At 36.3% G+C, this 17,853-nt stretch overlaps 1 protein-coding gene across 6 annotated transcripts in view; it reads right to left on the bottom strand.

Moving 5' to 3' along the window:
- dip2bb (disco-interacting protein 2 homolog Bb) overlaps positions 1 to 17,853 on the bottom strand; it is a 44,316-nt gene that overhangs the window by 20,920 nt on the left and 5,543 nt on the right. For 5 of the 6 annotated variants that reach the window (XM_077529029.1, XM_077529027.1, XM_077529028.1 and 2 more), the window contains exons 2-5: positions 7,698 to 7,769; positions 6,338 to 6,490; positions 1,075 to 1,200; positions 687 to 1,013 (exon numbers count right to left, since the gene is read on the bottom strand). In XM_077529029.1, the coding sequence (XP_077385155.1) occupies positions 687 to 1,013; positions 1,075 to 1,200; positions 6,338 to 6,490; positions 7,698 to 7,769 (678 nt within the window). The remainder of the gene's footprint in view (positions 1 to 686; positions 1,014 to 1,074; positions 1,201 to 6,337; positions 6,491 to 7,697; positions 7,770 to 17,853) is intronic. The other variant, XM_077529026.1, reaches the window with a different exon arrangement.

The raw sequence follows: 17,853 nt of genomic DNA on the forward strand, positions 1-17,853 counted from the left end.
TTGTACCACTGCTGATTTGCAGCCATAGAAAAAAAGTATTATTTTGATAATTGATACCGTTTGGATGTGGTTGTTCTTATTCTTTTTCAGTGTATTGCATTTCAAAGGTTCAGGTATCGCCTGATACTTAAAGGGATGCTGGACTCATTGAACAATTTTTAGCAGTGAAAAGTTAATATTTTGTTCAGAATGATTTTGATAACTTCATTATTTTCATGTACAATTAATACCTTTAAAAAGTAATTTTTCTACTTGCTGTCGACTGATGATGACATCATCTGTGCAGAGGATGTAGGTAACGACCAATCACGACTCACCTGTGTTCTGGGCATGGTCAGCAAACTGAGCCATGACTGGTCATTACCTTCTTCCTCAGCACAGATGATGTCATCATCAGTCGACAGCAAGTAGAAAAATTACTTTTTAAAGGTACTAATTGTACATAGAAAATAATGAAGTTACCACATTAATCATAGACAAAATATTAACTTTTTACTGCTGAAAATGGCTCAATGAGTCAAGTATCCCTTTAAAATCATGTGACTTGGACTCGGGTGCAGAAAAATGTGATTGGAACATCCCTGCATATTATGAAATGAGTTCAATAATATTTTCTCTATATACCGTAATACTTTTGTAAAAAATGGAACAAGTGAACAAGTGCTCGACACAGTGGACTGGCTCACCAATGCGACTGTGAGCCATCATGTCGGTGACGGCGGCAGTGTGCGGCGGCGGCGGCTCATGCTGGGGTTGGTGGTGCTGGTGGTACTGAGGCTTGTACAGAGGTTGGTACTGAGGCTTGTACTGAGGCTGAGGCTGGTTGTGAGGCTGCGGCTTGGCCTCTCCATGCGACATAGTGGAGGAGGCCGACGAGGATGTGGACGAGCCCTGGGCCGAGCGGTTGATCCAACAGTCGGGGGTCTGCAGGCCGGCATTGAGCGAAGGGGCGGGGACGACCAGCGACGACTGCCTGCGTGCCGAGGTCTCGTCCTCAGAGGCCGATGAGGAGTCTGAGGGGAAACGCGCCGTTAGAATAAAAAGTAAGCAATTGAAGCGGCCCTCCTCTCCTACCTGGTGGTGTGCGTGTTTCGATGGGGGACGGCACGTAGGTTGAACGCCGTTTCGTAGGCATTGGCAGTGCCATTTTTTCTTCTTTATGTTTAGCCAGAGCAGCTTGGACTGCTTCAGAGTGAATATCTGAGAAAATGGATTAAAAACATTTTAATGGACAAAAACAATACAAACTTCTATTATGACTAGACTAAGTGCAATTTCTGGAGAAATTGTGTGGGAATGCTGAAAGCTGAATGCTAAGATTTCAATGCATGTGGAATGCTTATGAAGTAAATTGAGAGATAAATTATGAAATGATGACCTCCTGGTTACTGGACAATGCAGTGTCAAACACCTGGTAACGACTTAGAAAAAGTTCAATGTCTATCCCATTGAAAACGAATGGGGAAAAGTTGATATTTAACGTTAAATTATGCGGATATGGTGAGTAATGTGGAATCAGATGATATATATCCCGGGAGCATTGAATTTTTGAAGCAAGTTGAAATTTGAACATTGTAAATCGGAAGTAATATGCGGGAGTTGTTACATGGCAAAAAAGTGTGGAGAATAAAAATCACAATAACATGTGGGAATGCTGAAGCATTCCCACAAAATAATTCATTTAAAAATATTTGTCGCATTGCACCAGCAAGGCTCGGTCCTGGACTAAGGCTGAAGATGTTAAAAAAAAAAAAATCTTCTTGTTGTATATTGTATAAATTTCCATTCATTCAAAATCTAATGTATTGAACTTACGTGAGTTACTCCAACAACATTTAACCACTTAAGCATTATATAGTTACTAATGGGCGAAAATAATACTGCAAGTTCTGTCATATAAATCCGTAATATGGAAGCTTTAATTATGATAAAGTTATAAAATACATGAACGTAAAAATCAAGGCCTACATAGCATAACATACATGTTTACATTTCTTTTAAATAAGATAACTTCAAATATATACACCCTTGTCACACAACAGTATTTTTTTTAACCAAAAAATAATATAAGATTAGGCGTTTTTGTACTCAGACAAAACAACAAAGTTTTTTAGGTTTTAATCTGTTTAGAAAGCACTTTGCAAAAACGTCCTATAACATTTGTAATCGTTTTTATAGTTTTGTTAAATAATCTGTTGTCAGAGAAGGAGCAGAAGAAATGCCGTGTTTTCCCGCTGAAAGCGTGATCACAACAAGAGGAGGCTAAGTGTTCATTAACCCACGCACATAATTGCAGATGCTTTCACTTGATGACACCCACAGGCACATTAGAACTGAACCCTTACGCGGGCAGCCACGCGTTCACAGTGTGTATGGAAGCAACCCACTCGGTGACACATAGCTTCGACTGACTTCATTCGGGCATCAAAAGATAAAAAAAACAAAAAACAAACATCAAATGCAGCTCACATTGAGGCTCACAATTACATAACTACTGATCTTTTGCACACATTTGCGGCTACCACGGGAGAGAGGATGATTCCTTTCACGTCTGGGAGGTTAAATAATGTCTCCATGGCGATAGCATGGTGGGGGATCCTGACGTGTTTTGATTCATTGAAGTGGAATTATTACTTTTACAAGCACTACTTTTATAATGATTTCCCAATAGGACATATCAACCCTTAATATTCTTCTTGGCTACTTGTAGAGCACATTTTCAGTAAGTCTTAAAGCCTGTAAAGCCAATTGTGCTAGTCATTAGGGCTTTTTATGCCCCCCAGTGGGAGTTAATAAATACGTTTATCCCCATTGTTTCCGGAAAAAAAAAAAAAGGTTAGTGAGGTATTTGAAATGTGTTTTTGGCTACAAGAGAGCTCCTGATAAGAAGAGAAGGAAAAGGACAGCTAAGAGGTGTGTGTCATTCCAGAGGGAGTTTAATTTTACAGTCTCACATCTTCTGCCTTGCAATCCACTGCTGAGCTGTCTTTTCCCGCATAGATAAACATTCCTGTGTTCTCCACAAGGCCTCCTCCTACATGGTCTGGAAGTGATGTCTTTTTGCAAAGGGAGGGTCCTCACTAAGGGGGCTCCCCAGCTGCTATATTGTCTCTGAGGACAACATCACTGTGCTTTTCTAAATTCTAGATCAAAAGTGGGTTTGTGTTGAAGGGAAATCAACCCAAAACGTTTCTTTACAATAATATGTTCTTTGCAACTCCATTAGTCTAAACATGGTATTCTGATTAATATTACGTTTGTGGGATATAAATGAAGAAAGCAACAAAAGCCGACAGTTTTATCCATTTCAGGAGGCGGCCATTTTGTAAGTTGCCGTCGACTGAAAATGACATCACAGTTGCTCAAGGGCCAGCTAACGACCAATCACGGCTCAGCTTCAGAAAACAGGTGAGCTATGACTGGTCATCACCTGAGCAACTCTGATGTCAATTTCAGTCGTTAGTAAGTGACAAAATGGTTGCCCCCCTGACATGGATTAACAACAGGTGGATGGATTTCGCTGCTTAACTCATAATCCTTTTAATCATAATACGCTTAGACACAAGAAATATGGAAAACACTAAATCATGTAATTAAAAAAAGTTCTAAAAAAACAAATTTTCCACAATATTTTATAAAAGATAACGATATGGTAATTGATGAAATTTCTGACATAGCTAATAATTTTAATGAATATCTAGTTAACGTGGGCAGTAACTTGGCAAACAAAATCCCAGAGCCAAGAAACAAACGTGAAATAGATAAGAACATTGTAAATAATTCATCCACAATGTTTCTTAATGATGTTAATGATATAGAAGTATTAAATGTTGTGAAAACATTAAAAAATAAAAAGTCTACTGACTGTCTTAACATTGATATGACATTAGTTAAAAGTATTATGAAATATATTGTACAACCTTTTACATATATTTGTAATTTATCATTTAAAACTGGTATATTTCCATCAAAAATGAAGATAGCCAAAGTCATTCCTGTTCATAAAAGTGGAGAAAGACACACGTTTAATAACTACAGACCAATATCATTGCTGCCACAGTTCTCAAAAATTCTAGAAAAATTATTTTCATATAGATTGGATAATTTTATTGAGAAACATAAGCTCTTAAGTGAAACCCAATATGGGTTTAGAGAAAAACGGACCACCTCAATGGCAGTCATGGAGCTTGTAGAAGCAATATCTACCGAAATAGATAATAAAAAATTTACTGTTGGGATTTTTATGGATTTAAAAAAAGCTTTTGATACTATAGATCATTCTATATTAATGAATAAATTAAAGAAATATGGAATAAGAGGTTTAGCTTATAAGTGGATGAAAAGTTATTTGGAAAATAGATATCAGTATGTGCAGTTTAATAATGTACAATCAGAACACATGAAGATCACTCATGGAGTTCCCCAAGGGTCTGTGCTTGGCCCTAAATTGTTTATACTGTACATAAATGATATTTGCTATGTCTCAAAAATATTGAAAAGTGTCTTATTTGCTGATACAACTTTCTATTGTTCAGGAGAAAACCTGAAGCAGCTTCTGACTACTGTGGAGTATGAATTGAATATAATAAAAAAATGGTTTGATGTAAATAAATTATCATTGAATTTAAATAAAACCAAGTTCATAGTTTTTGGCACTAGACAAATCACTCATCAAGTTAAAATTATGGTGAATTCAATTGAAATAGAAAGGGTGAATGAAAATAAATTCCTTGGAGTTATTATCGATGATAAATTATGTTGGAAGCCACACATAGAAACTGTTAAAAGGAAAATGTCAAAAATCATAGGGATACTCTATAAAAGTAAGGATGTTTTAAACATGAAATCATTATATATATTATATAGTTCACTATTATTACCATATTTGACCTATTGTGTGGAATTATGGGGAATGGCATATAAAACAAATACTAACACCGTTTTCAAATTGCAAAAGAAAGCTATAAGAATTATTAATGGATCAAAATATACAGAACCAACACATCCACTATTTATTAAATTAAATGCAATGAAATTTTATGACTTGGTGGATTTTAAAATAGCACAAATAATGTATAAAGTTTATAACAATTTACTCTGCCACAGTACTCAGAAGTTATTTGAAATTAGACACAGTCCTTATGATATAAGGGGTACAAGTGTGTACAAAAAACCCAAAATAAGAACAAATATTAAGCAAAGGTGTGTATCTGTAAAAGGTGTTGATCTGTGGAACCATTTGGAAATTGCTCTGAAAAATTGTGACTCAATGCTGGAGTTTAAAAAAATGTTTAAAAGTAAAGTTCAAAAAAATTATCTATGTCAGACCAGAATATGAAAAATGTACATGTGAGTATGTGTAAATGATCTAGATAGGTATTATGGTATATGTTTAGTAAATTTATGTATATATGTTTTTGGTAAATGTGAATATGTTAAGTGCACTTGTGTATATGTGTGTATATGTATGTATGTATATATATATATATATATATATATATATATGTGTGTATGTATGTATATATATATATATAACTTGGATTATATATATCATTTATTATTATTATTATTATTTTTATTTTTTTTAATAATTAGTAAATTAAAATTGTATTAATAATGAAATAAGTTTAAATATATTGAGTAAAAGGGGTAGGACTAGATAAGTTTTTAACTTCTTCCTACTCCCTTTTGAACATGTAAGTTATGATTGATTGAATGATTATTTTATTGGGATTTTCTTCTCTTTTGAGTGTTGTTGTTTTCTGTTTTATTTCTGCTGTTCATCTGTTTATATGTTCAAAAAAAAATAATAATAATAATAATAAAAGGAAAAAAGACTAGCGGCAGCACACAAAACGTATTACGTATCGAGTTAAGTGGCACACGACCTAAGGCATTTTGACTTTACAGCAGTTACACATGGTCCGCCATTTTGGCTCCATGGCTGCTATTTAGTCCTTAGCTAGTGCTAGCAGTTGTGCACTTGTGGGAGTATTTTTGGCTTTTTCACCCTCTTTTTTTTTTCCACATCATGGCCCCAAAGTAGAAAGCTACGTCTTCTATCAATGTTGGTCCAGCCAAAAGAAAAGCAATTACCAAGGAAACGAAGCTAAACATCATAAAAACATCGCAGAGAGACACCGAAGAACATAGGCAAAGAGTTGGGCCTCAATATTTGTAAATATTGACTTTAATGGGGAAATTCGACTTAAGTCGAAATTGGGGTTACATCGCTAGCGTAGGAACGTAACTCCCGATGTAACTCCCTGTATGAAGAAAATTTTTGAGTTGACCTCCCCTTTAAGACAATGATACTCTTTTATGATGCTTTTCGCACCTGATCTGTAGCGGTCATCCCTGGTTCCGCCATTGCGATGCGTCCTACGGGAGCGCCGTTCTCGGTAACGGGATGAGCTGGAGGGGGGAGGCCCATGGCTGGAAGAGGAACTGGGAGCGGGTGGCTGCACATTGTTCTTTGGGGGCGGTTCCACTGTCGGGAAATATATAAAATATAACATGGGTAGTTAAACAGACACTTACAGTATAACATACATTACCTGCTGCTAAATTCAAACTATGACTGCCAAGTCTTTAGGCTTGAGTTAAAAAATGAGAAGAAAGTGTCAATAGAAAATGTAGATACAGGAGAATGATGTTTTCCCATGGCTGAGCTCAACACCTTCTTGTTCCAGTTATTGCTTGCTCAAGAATTAACGATTATGTTCCAAGAAATCTCCTCTGTGTTTTTGTTGCCGCAACACACAATGTTTTGTGCATCTGCAGATAATTATTTTAAGAACTTTGCTCAAGAAAAAACACTTTATTTTATCATTCCATTCGGTACTTTAATGCAATAGTGTGTAGCTAAATCCAAAAGAAGTCAGAAGTCAATACAAGTTAATTCAGCAATTAATATTTAATTAGTCAGTTAATGCTGCGGCTTATCAATCCTTTTCCTATTGTGCTTTTCTTTATTATGGTCAGTGTAACTGCAATCAATCTAATTATTAATATACTCGTATGTGGGAGGAAGTACCAGGTGGAAACATGCAGGAACCTACGAGGGAGACACGCTAGCCACAAGCTCACCATGCTGCCAAGACTTTGGCTTATCCAAATATTAATTCTTCATCTTATGAGTACAATGGACAATTGTGTGCCCGCCGACTTTGTTGCAACATATTGACAAAGGCCCCCCCACCCTTTTTTTTTGTGTGTGAGCGGATGTGACAGTCCTTTCATAAGTTTGGCGTGAAGAAGGTATGAGAAGTACGAGTTCTGACCTCAACCCAATTAAACAACATTGTGGTGAAGGGAGATTAGATTATGAGCCAGGACTTCTCATCCAGGACCAGTAACCTCAGAAATGTTCTTCTGGATTAACTGACAAACATTCCCACAGTGTTCTTCTGTGAAGCAGTTACACAGCAACAAATGAGGAAAGCAACTTAGTATGTTTTTACTTTCAATGGATTTGTGTCTGCATAATGTTCAAACTTCACAAATGGCAGTTTCTGTTGTGATCATGATCATACAAATATAAATCTATGGAAGCCTCCCTCAGTGGTTGGTAGGTATTTGATGTCACTAGGGGGCAGTAGTCATCAATGCCAAATCTTGTGGATGATCGTGTTGACTTTTACAGCCGTTTGATTGAAGCACGTTTTGAATTTTTTAAAACATACAAGGCCATTCACCTGGGGTGTGGATGATGTATGGCGCCAGCAGTTTGGTCCTTTTCTTCTCATAGCCCTTCTGTGTGATGTCACCTGTGCAAGAAAATACATTTAAATAATTCATCAGCAACATTTGCGAATGCTGTTTATTACCACTAGTTCTCCAGTGTGTGCAATAGAGACAAAAACAAAAAACAAAAACAGATGGATGCCCACGGAGAAATGCTGAAACCTCCAGAGATGGTGTCAAACATGCACCTCAGACAGCGACACATGGTGAAACAAAACAGCCCTAAATTTGGAAGCCTAACATAAGAGTGGGCAAAAAATAAGGATGATTCAGAGATACCCTGAGGAGCAGAGGACGAGAAAGGCGGGAAACTGAGATGAAATCACGAGGACACGGAGAGAAGCAGGCGAGCAAAGCAAGCCATGAGAAGAATGAGATATTTCTAGTCTGTAAACATTACTTATCTGTAAAAACAAGTAGTAACAAGCTAAATAATGACGACAATCTATTCGAAACATACCACACTATCTGGCCAGAACGTACAGTATCTGACAAGACTCCCACTCCCACTCTATTTGGAAATGTTGTGTTGACCGAGTGATTCATGAGGGAATGGATCAAGGGCAATGTGAAATTGTGATTAGTGTTCATTGCATCATTAGGAGTCTTCGACTTTTATGTTAAGCGGTACAATATTTTGTCACGATGGTGGTACAATCACTGTTCTACTTTTGTACCCATGATTTTAACTACTCTGTAGTGCTTGTATAATTTTGGAACTGCAATTAATTAATTAATCGGAATTCAATTACAATTTCAATTACTCCACAATTACATAATTAGTATAATCGCAAAAAAAAAAAAAAAAAGATTATTAATTCTAATTTTGAGTTGTTTAAATGTCTATATTTGCACCTTTTTAAATTTTAAAATAAGTTAAATTTTGTTTCATCCAAAAGGAACTATAATTATAGTGTTTCAAAGAATTTTATGTCTTAATATTTTTTACGTTTAAACATTTTCTTGTTTTATACAAAAAAAAAAAAAAAAAAAAAAGATTTTCCCTAATTGTGATTAATATATTCTTCATAATCGAGTAGCCCTCTCCATGAGTGTTTTTAAGTTCATTTCTTTTTTTGGTAATATGTATTTCTAAATACCGTCATAGGACGGTACCAATGATGGGAAGTCAAAGACGATAAATAACCGTAGCAATAACAAAAAAAAACAACCTTGCAGTTTACAAAATGGTGGACACTGTCCTGACTGCTCATTACAATATAAATGTAGGTCAGCAAAAAAAGTTGAGAATAATATAAGAATACGAGTAACAACAAGCATAATACATACATCATAAAGTGAGTTGGATTTAGACTTGATGTAAATCATGTACCCAGCAGGAATCCTTTCTCTTCAATTCCCCATACATACTTCGGGATATGTTTTACTGCTTTTCTGTTTTCATTTTTGACGGCGGTAAATTTATTTTTACACATGTGACATTTTTAAAATTACCTGTGCTGCGCGGTAAAAGCAGTTTTTTGATGGTTAGCAATTATTTATGTCACTTTTGGGGGGTAAAAATACAATTTGAGTTTGCTCTCACACTGTACATCAGTGCAGTAACTTTATTGCTATCTCAATTTCTTGCAATGCATGTGTCATGGCTTGTTTTAACATGACATGAACACTACGACAAGCTCAGGTTATGACAATCAAGACGAACAAGTTTTTTTTTTTTTTTTTTTTGGTAACGTACTCAAGCTGTTACTCTTGTAACCATAACATAAAGGTTCTGGTACAATTTCATCCGTGAAAAACGGTTACAAAGGTCAAAGTCATGTCAAGATTTTGAAGGTTGTACCATTATCCCCCTATATCACAGATTTTGTGTTATCATTCATAATATAGAGGTGTTGAGACAATATTTGAGGAAATAAAACAACAAAACAATACAAAGGATAGAGGAAATTACAATACAATACAGTACTTCATTTATCGTCTCATCCACACAATTAAACCAAAGCCAGGTTTACACTTAACTAACAATTTACTCTCCGTGTTCACACAATGAGGATGTTAGCCTGACAACCCACAGTTTAAGGCACATGGATTTTTTTTTTTCCTGAGGAAATGTAAAAGTAAACAGTATCATAAGTAATGCATGAACAGAATGGTTGGCCTTGCTCAGTCACATGATTTATTTTTAGCTCATGTGAACAGGCAGTTTCACTGCGGAAGAGGAGCGAGAGATGGCGTCTTTGTGGGGGGAGGGGCTGGACAAGCTTTAAATGAATCTCTAAGTAATCACTCTTCCATCTGGATGATTTGAAATTCAGCTGTGCTGTATGCCACTTCCATTATGGTATCCTGGTTCCATCACAGGCAGTTGAGGAGTTAAACCAATCGGCAAACATTTTTTGAGAATGGCTTATAAACTTCAATGTGGTCAGCATCAAGATGCTAATCAATCTCCAATTTGCATTGTAGCCATTAAAAAAAAAAAAAAAAAAAAAGAAAGAAAAAAAGACAAATAAAATTCTTTGAAACACTATAATTATGCAAGTTCCTTTTGGATGAAACAAAATTCATTAGTTATTTTAAAATAAAAAAAACGTGCAAATGTATAAATTTAAACAACTCAAAATTAGTATTAATTGTTTACGATCATGTTGATTTTGTAATTGTGGAGTGTAATTATTGAAATTGTAATTGAATTTCGATTAATTGCACAGCCTTATTTTCATGTACAATGAATAACTTTAAAAACACATTTTGCCACTTGCTGTCGCCTGAAAATGCTAATATCACATATTGGTCGTTACATGTTTCCTGAGCAACTGTGATGTCATTTAAACGTTTTTTGGTGTGTTTTTTTATGCTAGATCACACAGAAGGTTTTGATGCAGCCTCTGAACTGCAGAGAACTATTGAAGCAATTGTAGTAATTACAAAAACGACCAGCAGGTGGCAGCAGAGTATAAGAGCTCGACCAGGTCCATGTTTCAACAAGCTATTTTCCCCACAGTTTTGAATAAATTTGTGCATAATGATGAAACTTAGCTATATTCAAATGCTACTTGCTGCAAAACAGAAACAGATAGAAATATACTTTTTTTCTGATGAAAGAAGAGACTCTAGTCTTTCTTTTGGTAGGTTCCATGTTTTTATAGCAATAAAACACATTATTATGTGGGCTTTGCAAAATCAGTCAGAATCCAGTAAAACGTGTCTCCTTTAAGAAGTCTATTCATCTCAAAAACTTGTTTCACAAGCTGGAAAGCCGACATGTTCCATCCCTCTACCCGGGTGGCTGAGAATGGGCCAGCTAAACAAAAAACAAACTCGTTGAAAGAAAAGAATCAATTTGTGTCTACTTGGGAAGCAAAGCGCTTCTCTGCTGGGGTGACGAGGCCCCATCTTGTTAACCCAAATTCTCACGATGACCGAGTCGCATCCTCTCTCCGGTTGACAATCAAATGCTTCCAAGCTAAAGTGTGCATTCTCAGTTTATTCTAAAAGAAGCATGAAAGCAGCGCAGTTTCCCGATGGTTCACCCTTTTCCGAGCGGAGACCATTTGAATTGGAGCGACTCTCCCTCCCTGCACCCTGCAGGCACTCAGTCTGAATTGTAATTAACTGCCGACCACTGTCCCCGTCTCTTGCTTTTCCTTCATCACACACTCGCTTGCTTTCCCCGCAACGTGATTAAATCGCATCGGACACCTGCACAATGAAAAAGATCTCAACACATGCCTGAATTTTACAGCTGTTCTTCCATCGAAAACAGATCCTCCCTTTAGATGGCGAGATGCGTGCAATAAAAAGAAAGCACGTTCATGTCTACAAACAGCTTGTCTGATTCTAACTGTGGTCAAAAAATGCAACAGATTAAACTTTTTTTTCATGTCTACTCAATGCTATCAGTGACCTCTCAGCAACAGGCTCGTGAGATTGTCCACTCACCACACACACACACACACACACACACACACAGACACACTAAATGCATTATTGAATCAAACAGCTAATTGTCATGGCCCAGAACACCAAAACGTTTTTCAGCATTCAACAATGTTTACTATTTTTAAGACACACCTCTAACAGCTGTTCTTTTCCCTCATGAGTCACATGCTTTGACATAAAACCTACAATAAAGAATATTATTTGAATTCAGGCGAACAAAACAGAAACCAAACCCAATAGCTTCACAGGGGCTACAAATAATGGTTTGTTTTCATCTTGGCTACGGTCACTCTCCTGGAATTTGGAATCTATTGTCATAATAAAACTGTGTTTTTAGCTTTCTGTCTCCTGAACAGCAAGAACTCTGCTCAAGAATTTAAAGTAACAGTATAATTCAGAAAAATAATTCCCCAAAATGTTTGGATAACGGTGAGTGCATTGAATTGTTGACAGCTGTTGAACTGTCAACCAAGAGAGCATTAGCATTAGCCAAAGTAATAACACCACCACCGGTCACCAGATTGACTAGTGTTGTTCAAACTTTTTTTGTTTTGGTCTGTCAGATAATCTCCTCCAACGCTCAAAGCAACCCGTGTAGTTGAATGCCGTACAAACGTAAGCGAGAAATGCAGCGCTACTCGATATTTCACGACCGGTCTGAACCTAGCATAATAGTGCATAATTTGACAACTAAACATGGTAAACATACAATGCTTCACACAGATATAGTGCTGTCACAATTAAATATTTTTAGAATCAATCTATAGACCCTTCCAGCTGACGTCAGCGCTTAGCTTCCGCTGCGCCTCACGGAGGGCAAACATCCCATGACAAATAAATATAGAGAGCTTGATTTTCGGCGAGCGTTTTCGTTAAAAGGTGGAAAATATGTCAAGTGTCACAAAAAATGTCTTGAGTAGGACACTACATTACTGCGACTCATTGAAACCAGCCGTTTGGAGCCGCTAGCTATAAAACAAATGGAGTTTGTTGAAAGGCAAAGAGGAAGCGGAAACTTAAGGTATGTTGTTTTTGCTTGAAACAGTATGTCGATCACTACTTTCATGGTGTAAATTGTCATTCATTAAATTCTTTGTCTCCGGAAATACTTGTCTTGCTGTATATCAAAGTTTTCAAGCTATCTTAGCTTGCTAGCTGCTAACAAACAAATTGACGCCCTGCCCTCCACCACAAGGAGCACACTTAAACGGGACGTCACACTGGAAGGGTCTATTCGTATAGTGATTACAAAAACGGGGGAGATTGAGCTTGTACTATATTACCCGTTCGGTCATTGTTTTCCAACGTAAAATTGCAAATGTCTTATTTTGATTAAACACAAAAGATAATCAGTCTTCTTTCAAGGACTACAGAAATCAGTGAACTGTTGAAATGCTGAAATCAGAATATTTGGGCTATTTTAAATGATTACTCAATTATTAAAATAGTTGCTAATCGATTACTTGTCGATTAATCCATTATTTTTGACAGCTCTACAAAGATAATGTGCCTTATAAGATAGCACCCCTTAAATATGAAAATGTTTTAAAATAGATACTGTCATTGACATTACGCTGAATATTAATATGGTGCGCCTAATAGTCCGTAAAATACGGCAAGTGTAGTCAAAATGACTCCACGTTGTAGCTAGTACAGATTGTTAAAAATTATCCAAAAATTACTTTACTACCATAAATTAATTGAAAAGAAACAACAAGTCGCAAGTGAGTGAATGTGTGGGTGTGGTTAATTCAGGTAACACTTTGACTCACGGTTTTCCGTTGGCATGTTTCTAAGTCAGCTCAGGATAGGAACGCTGACACTACATGCATAGTCACATGTGCACACGCACTCACTCATGCAAAGGGCCTTGGGGAAGCAGGAAAGGAGTGTCGGGAGTTCACGGAAAATTAGACATGAATCCACTTCATCTCCTCGTGCAAAGAGAGACAAGAGGTGTGGTTGACACACCTGACACTTCACACACATCAACACACTGTATGGAGCCATATACTCTCATGTGGGAATTCCACACAAGCTGTATTTCAGTATACTGCATTTTATTTCCTTGGCTTGAATCTGTAATTAATGATGACAAGCATAGATCTTATCAGTGACCTGATTAATTTTGAGGGCACAAATGGTTGCACATTGGCCTGTTTTTGTCCATTCATTGAAAGCTGATCTGCTCAAGCAAGATTTCCGGTTGTGGCTGAAATGTGAATGAAAATGTAATCTACAGCCATATTAGGCGCTTACAGGGAATTTCGACAATGCAGGATTTCATTAAGATTGACAAATGATCGATGAAAACAGCAAATTCTGTAAATTTTACTCTAACAGTCTATTTGGTCCCACATAAAAGTCACTCAAGGGTTGAGGAACAAAGCCACAATTTCAGGATGGGAGACAGCAAATCTACGCACTGAGCCATGCAGATTTTACTGTTAGTATATTGCTTGTGTCACCTGGCCTCTTCCTAACTCGAACGAAAACAATGTTTTTTGGTCACCTTTTGGACATAAGCAAAAAGTAGGAGTGGCATAGCTCATGTGGTAGAGTGGCAGTCTACCAAGCTAAAGGTTGTGAGTTGGTTTGTCAACCCTTGCATAACTTTTTTTTGTTGTTGTTTTTAAATGAACTGATAAAATTTAGTCAAAATCTCACCTTGCAAAATTTACTTAGAATATCTGAGTGAAAAATCTTTACGTTTTTTTCATGGGATAGGCAAATTCTCTCATACACACTAAAAATACTTTGAGTAAGATTTACTCTCAATATTTTAACTCTCTTCCAAGTGAAAATTTTACACCATTTAGAGTGGGACCAAATAAACTGTTTAGAGTCAAATTTACTAAGGCTGGGCCGCTTACCGGCACCAATATTCAGCATTTTGACAAATATCGGCATGGGCCATTTTGAAGAATCATTTGGCCGATAATAGAACCATTAAGGAAACTAATTGAAAAATAAAAAAAATAAAAAAAATAGGTTTTCATTTTAATTTTCCCGACGCTGGGAACTCTCTGCACCTTCTGTTTTTGTTTGAAATTAAAACTAAGATATGTAAAAAATTAATACTTCAGATATTTTGAAATTTTGGAAGACTTTATTTCGTGTAGAAAACAATTGTTTGTTTTTATTTAACTTTTGAAAACATGCTACTACCCCTGGGAGATCCCGGAACTTGTTAGATAAAAAAAAAAAAAAAAAAAAAAAAAAAAAAAAAAATCCCAATATTTTATGAACCCTAAAAGTTGCTCAAAAGAATTATGCTTTAAAATTCCCCCCAAAAAATTAAGAGCTGGAGTTTGTATTTTTTTTTCTTCCAAATTTTGATGCTAATGTTTTCCCTTTTTAGTGAAAATGAATATCAGCTCCAAATATCGGTTATCGACGTCCTTGACTACTAATAATCGATATCGGCCCCGAAAAAAAACCATATTGGCCTAGCTCTGTATCTGACATTTGAACAAGCGTTTAAAAGCAGTTGTAAATATGGTTGATCGGTTAAAGAAAATGACATGAATGTGTTCACATGTGCATTCTGGATTATGGGATAGCGAGTTAAAAAAAGGATACACATCATCAAAATGTGGGCTGAGAGTTACACAATAACTGTTAATAGCCTCACAAAGCCTTCAATTGGTGTACATCCGACATATGGCTGCTCTAGTTCAGAGGGGGCTTATGGGAAATTCAAAACGTGCATGTAAGAGTCTAGAGAGAGCCTGGGGGCCGGGCATGGGGTCCATAGTGACTGACACAATGTGGTGCTGACATGCAGGCCTACATTACTCTATAATGACATACTATAATGAAGGGATTCGCCAACTACGAAAGCTAAACAAAGAGTTGTTCATTGATAAATATAATAATGCTCTCTGGTCATTAACACGGTCAGTGTTAAATTTTGATACAGTGCACATGTATGTTGTATCTGTATGTGAGTTGTGGTATTTGACCATAGAAGAAGAGATGAGTCAGAGATGTGACGACTCGAGCCACAAAAAAAACGAGGAGGTCCAACTGTGAGGTTGCCAGGGCTCACTGCGGAGTTGAAAGCAAGAAATTTCAGTGACCCAGCTGACTGTGTGCGTTTGTGTGGAGCGTTCATTTCAATTATTCAGTCTTTCTTGTCCACAAAGCCGTTCTCCATATAGCGCCTGCTGGTGCTGCGTTTATGTGTGGGTGTCTGCATTTAAGTAAGGCGAAAAATAGACAGTTAAGATGTTAGGTAACACTGGGATTCATTTCCAAAAACCAGTATGAGCCTGTGTGACATAAGGAAAGCAGCAGAGGTCCGCCTGGTGGCCTCGAGCGGCGCAGAGATCATAAGAACAGCTCGTGAGCAACACTTAATGAGCTTTTAAATGGACAGGCTAAATCAGCTTCAGTTCTGACAGTGTCTGTACAGTATAGTGAGCGCACATGTATAGTGCCCTCCGTATTTTTTTTTTTAAAGCACCTTCAAATAAATTCAATATTCATTGCAGATACAGAATCAAGCTCTTCCCGAGGCAATGTAAGACCCCAGACCTCAACCCTATTGAAAACCTGTGGAGGTTTTTTATTTTTTATTTTTATTTTTTAAAGCAGAATATGCTGTACAGTATAAGTCATCACCCTCACCCCAAAAGGGCAATAATAAAGGAGGGCAATCATGATATTATGATGACCAGCTGTGAAGTGTGTCCAGTTTTCATTATCTACTTTGGTTTGCAAGTTAAAGAAGTAAAATACAAATACTGTAGTAACTTACTCGTAAGATGTCAATAATGACCAAACACGCAGCTAAATGTGCAGGCATGACTTTGGCGTTATCTTCCCAAGATGAAGCTACTATGGAGGTAAATATAGTGCAAAAATAACTCGTAAAAAAAAAAAATTGTACAAAAAAAATTGTACAAAAAAAATGTAAAAAAAAAAAATTCTATTTTACAGGTACAATTTTTTACTTTTTTTTTTTTTAAGTACAGGTACAATTTTTTTTTTTACAGGTACAAATCACACCTTTTACAGGTACAAATCTATACAGGTACAATTTTTTTTTCCGAGTTACTTTTGCACCATATTTACCTCCATAACTACAGTATTTTGACAAGAAGTTAATCATGTCATTTTTGATGATGAAAAGCAAGATGATGATTTGCAAGCAGCAATGATGTTAATTAACCTCTTATGAGGATCGTAACATTACAAAATATTGCTGTCAAGCGATTTACATTTTTTTTTATTAAGTTATTAATCATGAATCACGATTAATCGCAATTAATCTAATTTCTCTACTTCTGCTTCTACTTTTTTTCTTCAAAACTTGAAACAGATAAAATCTTGGAATGAATGTAAAATATATTATATTGTTCTGGATTTGTTGTACTATTGTTGATTAACAAGTTTTTTTTTTTTTAAATGAATTTCTCTTTTCTTTTCTTTTTATTTACTTCCTGTGTTGATAAAATGTTGAGGTTTTCTCTTGTTAGCTTAGTTTTCAGTACAGATGCTTTAAAGCTGTCAATTGAAAAATAATTTAGTCCTGATAACGATCACATTTTTTTTTCCTTTTAATAACGCCCTCGGTAGCGAAAGGTTGCCGGCCCGCGAGGAGCATGTACTTGTTTGAACGTTCCATAAAAAAAAGGTTGAGGACCACTACTGTATTCTTAAAAACAAAAACAAAAAAAACAGCCATGTAAACATAATCAAACGTAGCTTGCCACAAAATAAAAGAATTTTTTATGGTGTGGAGTGGAATCACTGATGCTCGTTGACCTGAGCTCTTGCGAGGTGCGCCGAGGCCTTGAGTATCACGTCATATATGATGTCAAAACCACACAATTTTGATGTAACTGTTTGAAGGCATATTTGTACCAAAAATGTGGGTCAAAATCCATATTGTAGAACCCTATAGGATATTTGAATTAGGAAATTCCACAGTAGTGATTTTGATCACTCATAAGAAATAAAACATTGCTCTAACTGTCGTATTCTGAACAAGGTTGATTTACATGTTTGCTACTTGATGAAATGTGGGAAAAGTGAAAAAATACTTTCCAGATACACTGAAATATTTTCATATCAGTAGTGTATTGTCAGAGAGAATGTTTTCAGCTTCTGTACTGAGGCATTCGGCCAAGCTCACATTCTGAAGTTACTTTATTTGCTTTACAGTTTGGCTTGTGCATTTCAATGTGAAGCTCC

The sequence above is a fragment of the Festucalex cinctus genome, chromosome 8 (genome assembly GCF_051991245.1).
Source record: "Festucalex cinctus isolate MCC-2025b chromosome 8, RoL_Fcin_1.0, whole genome shotgun sequence".
NCBI lineage: Eukaryota > Metazoa > Chordata > Actinopteri > Syngnathiformes > Syngnathidae > Festucalex > Festucalex cinctus.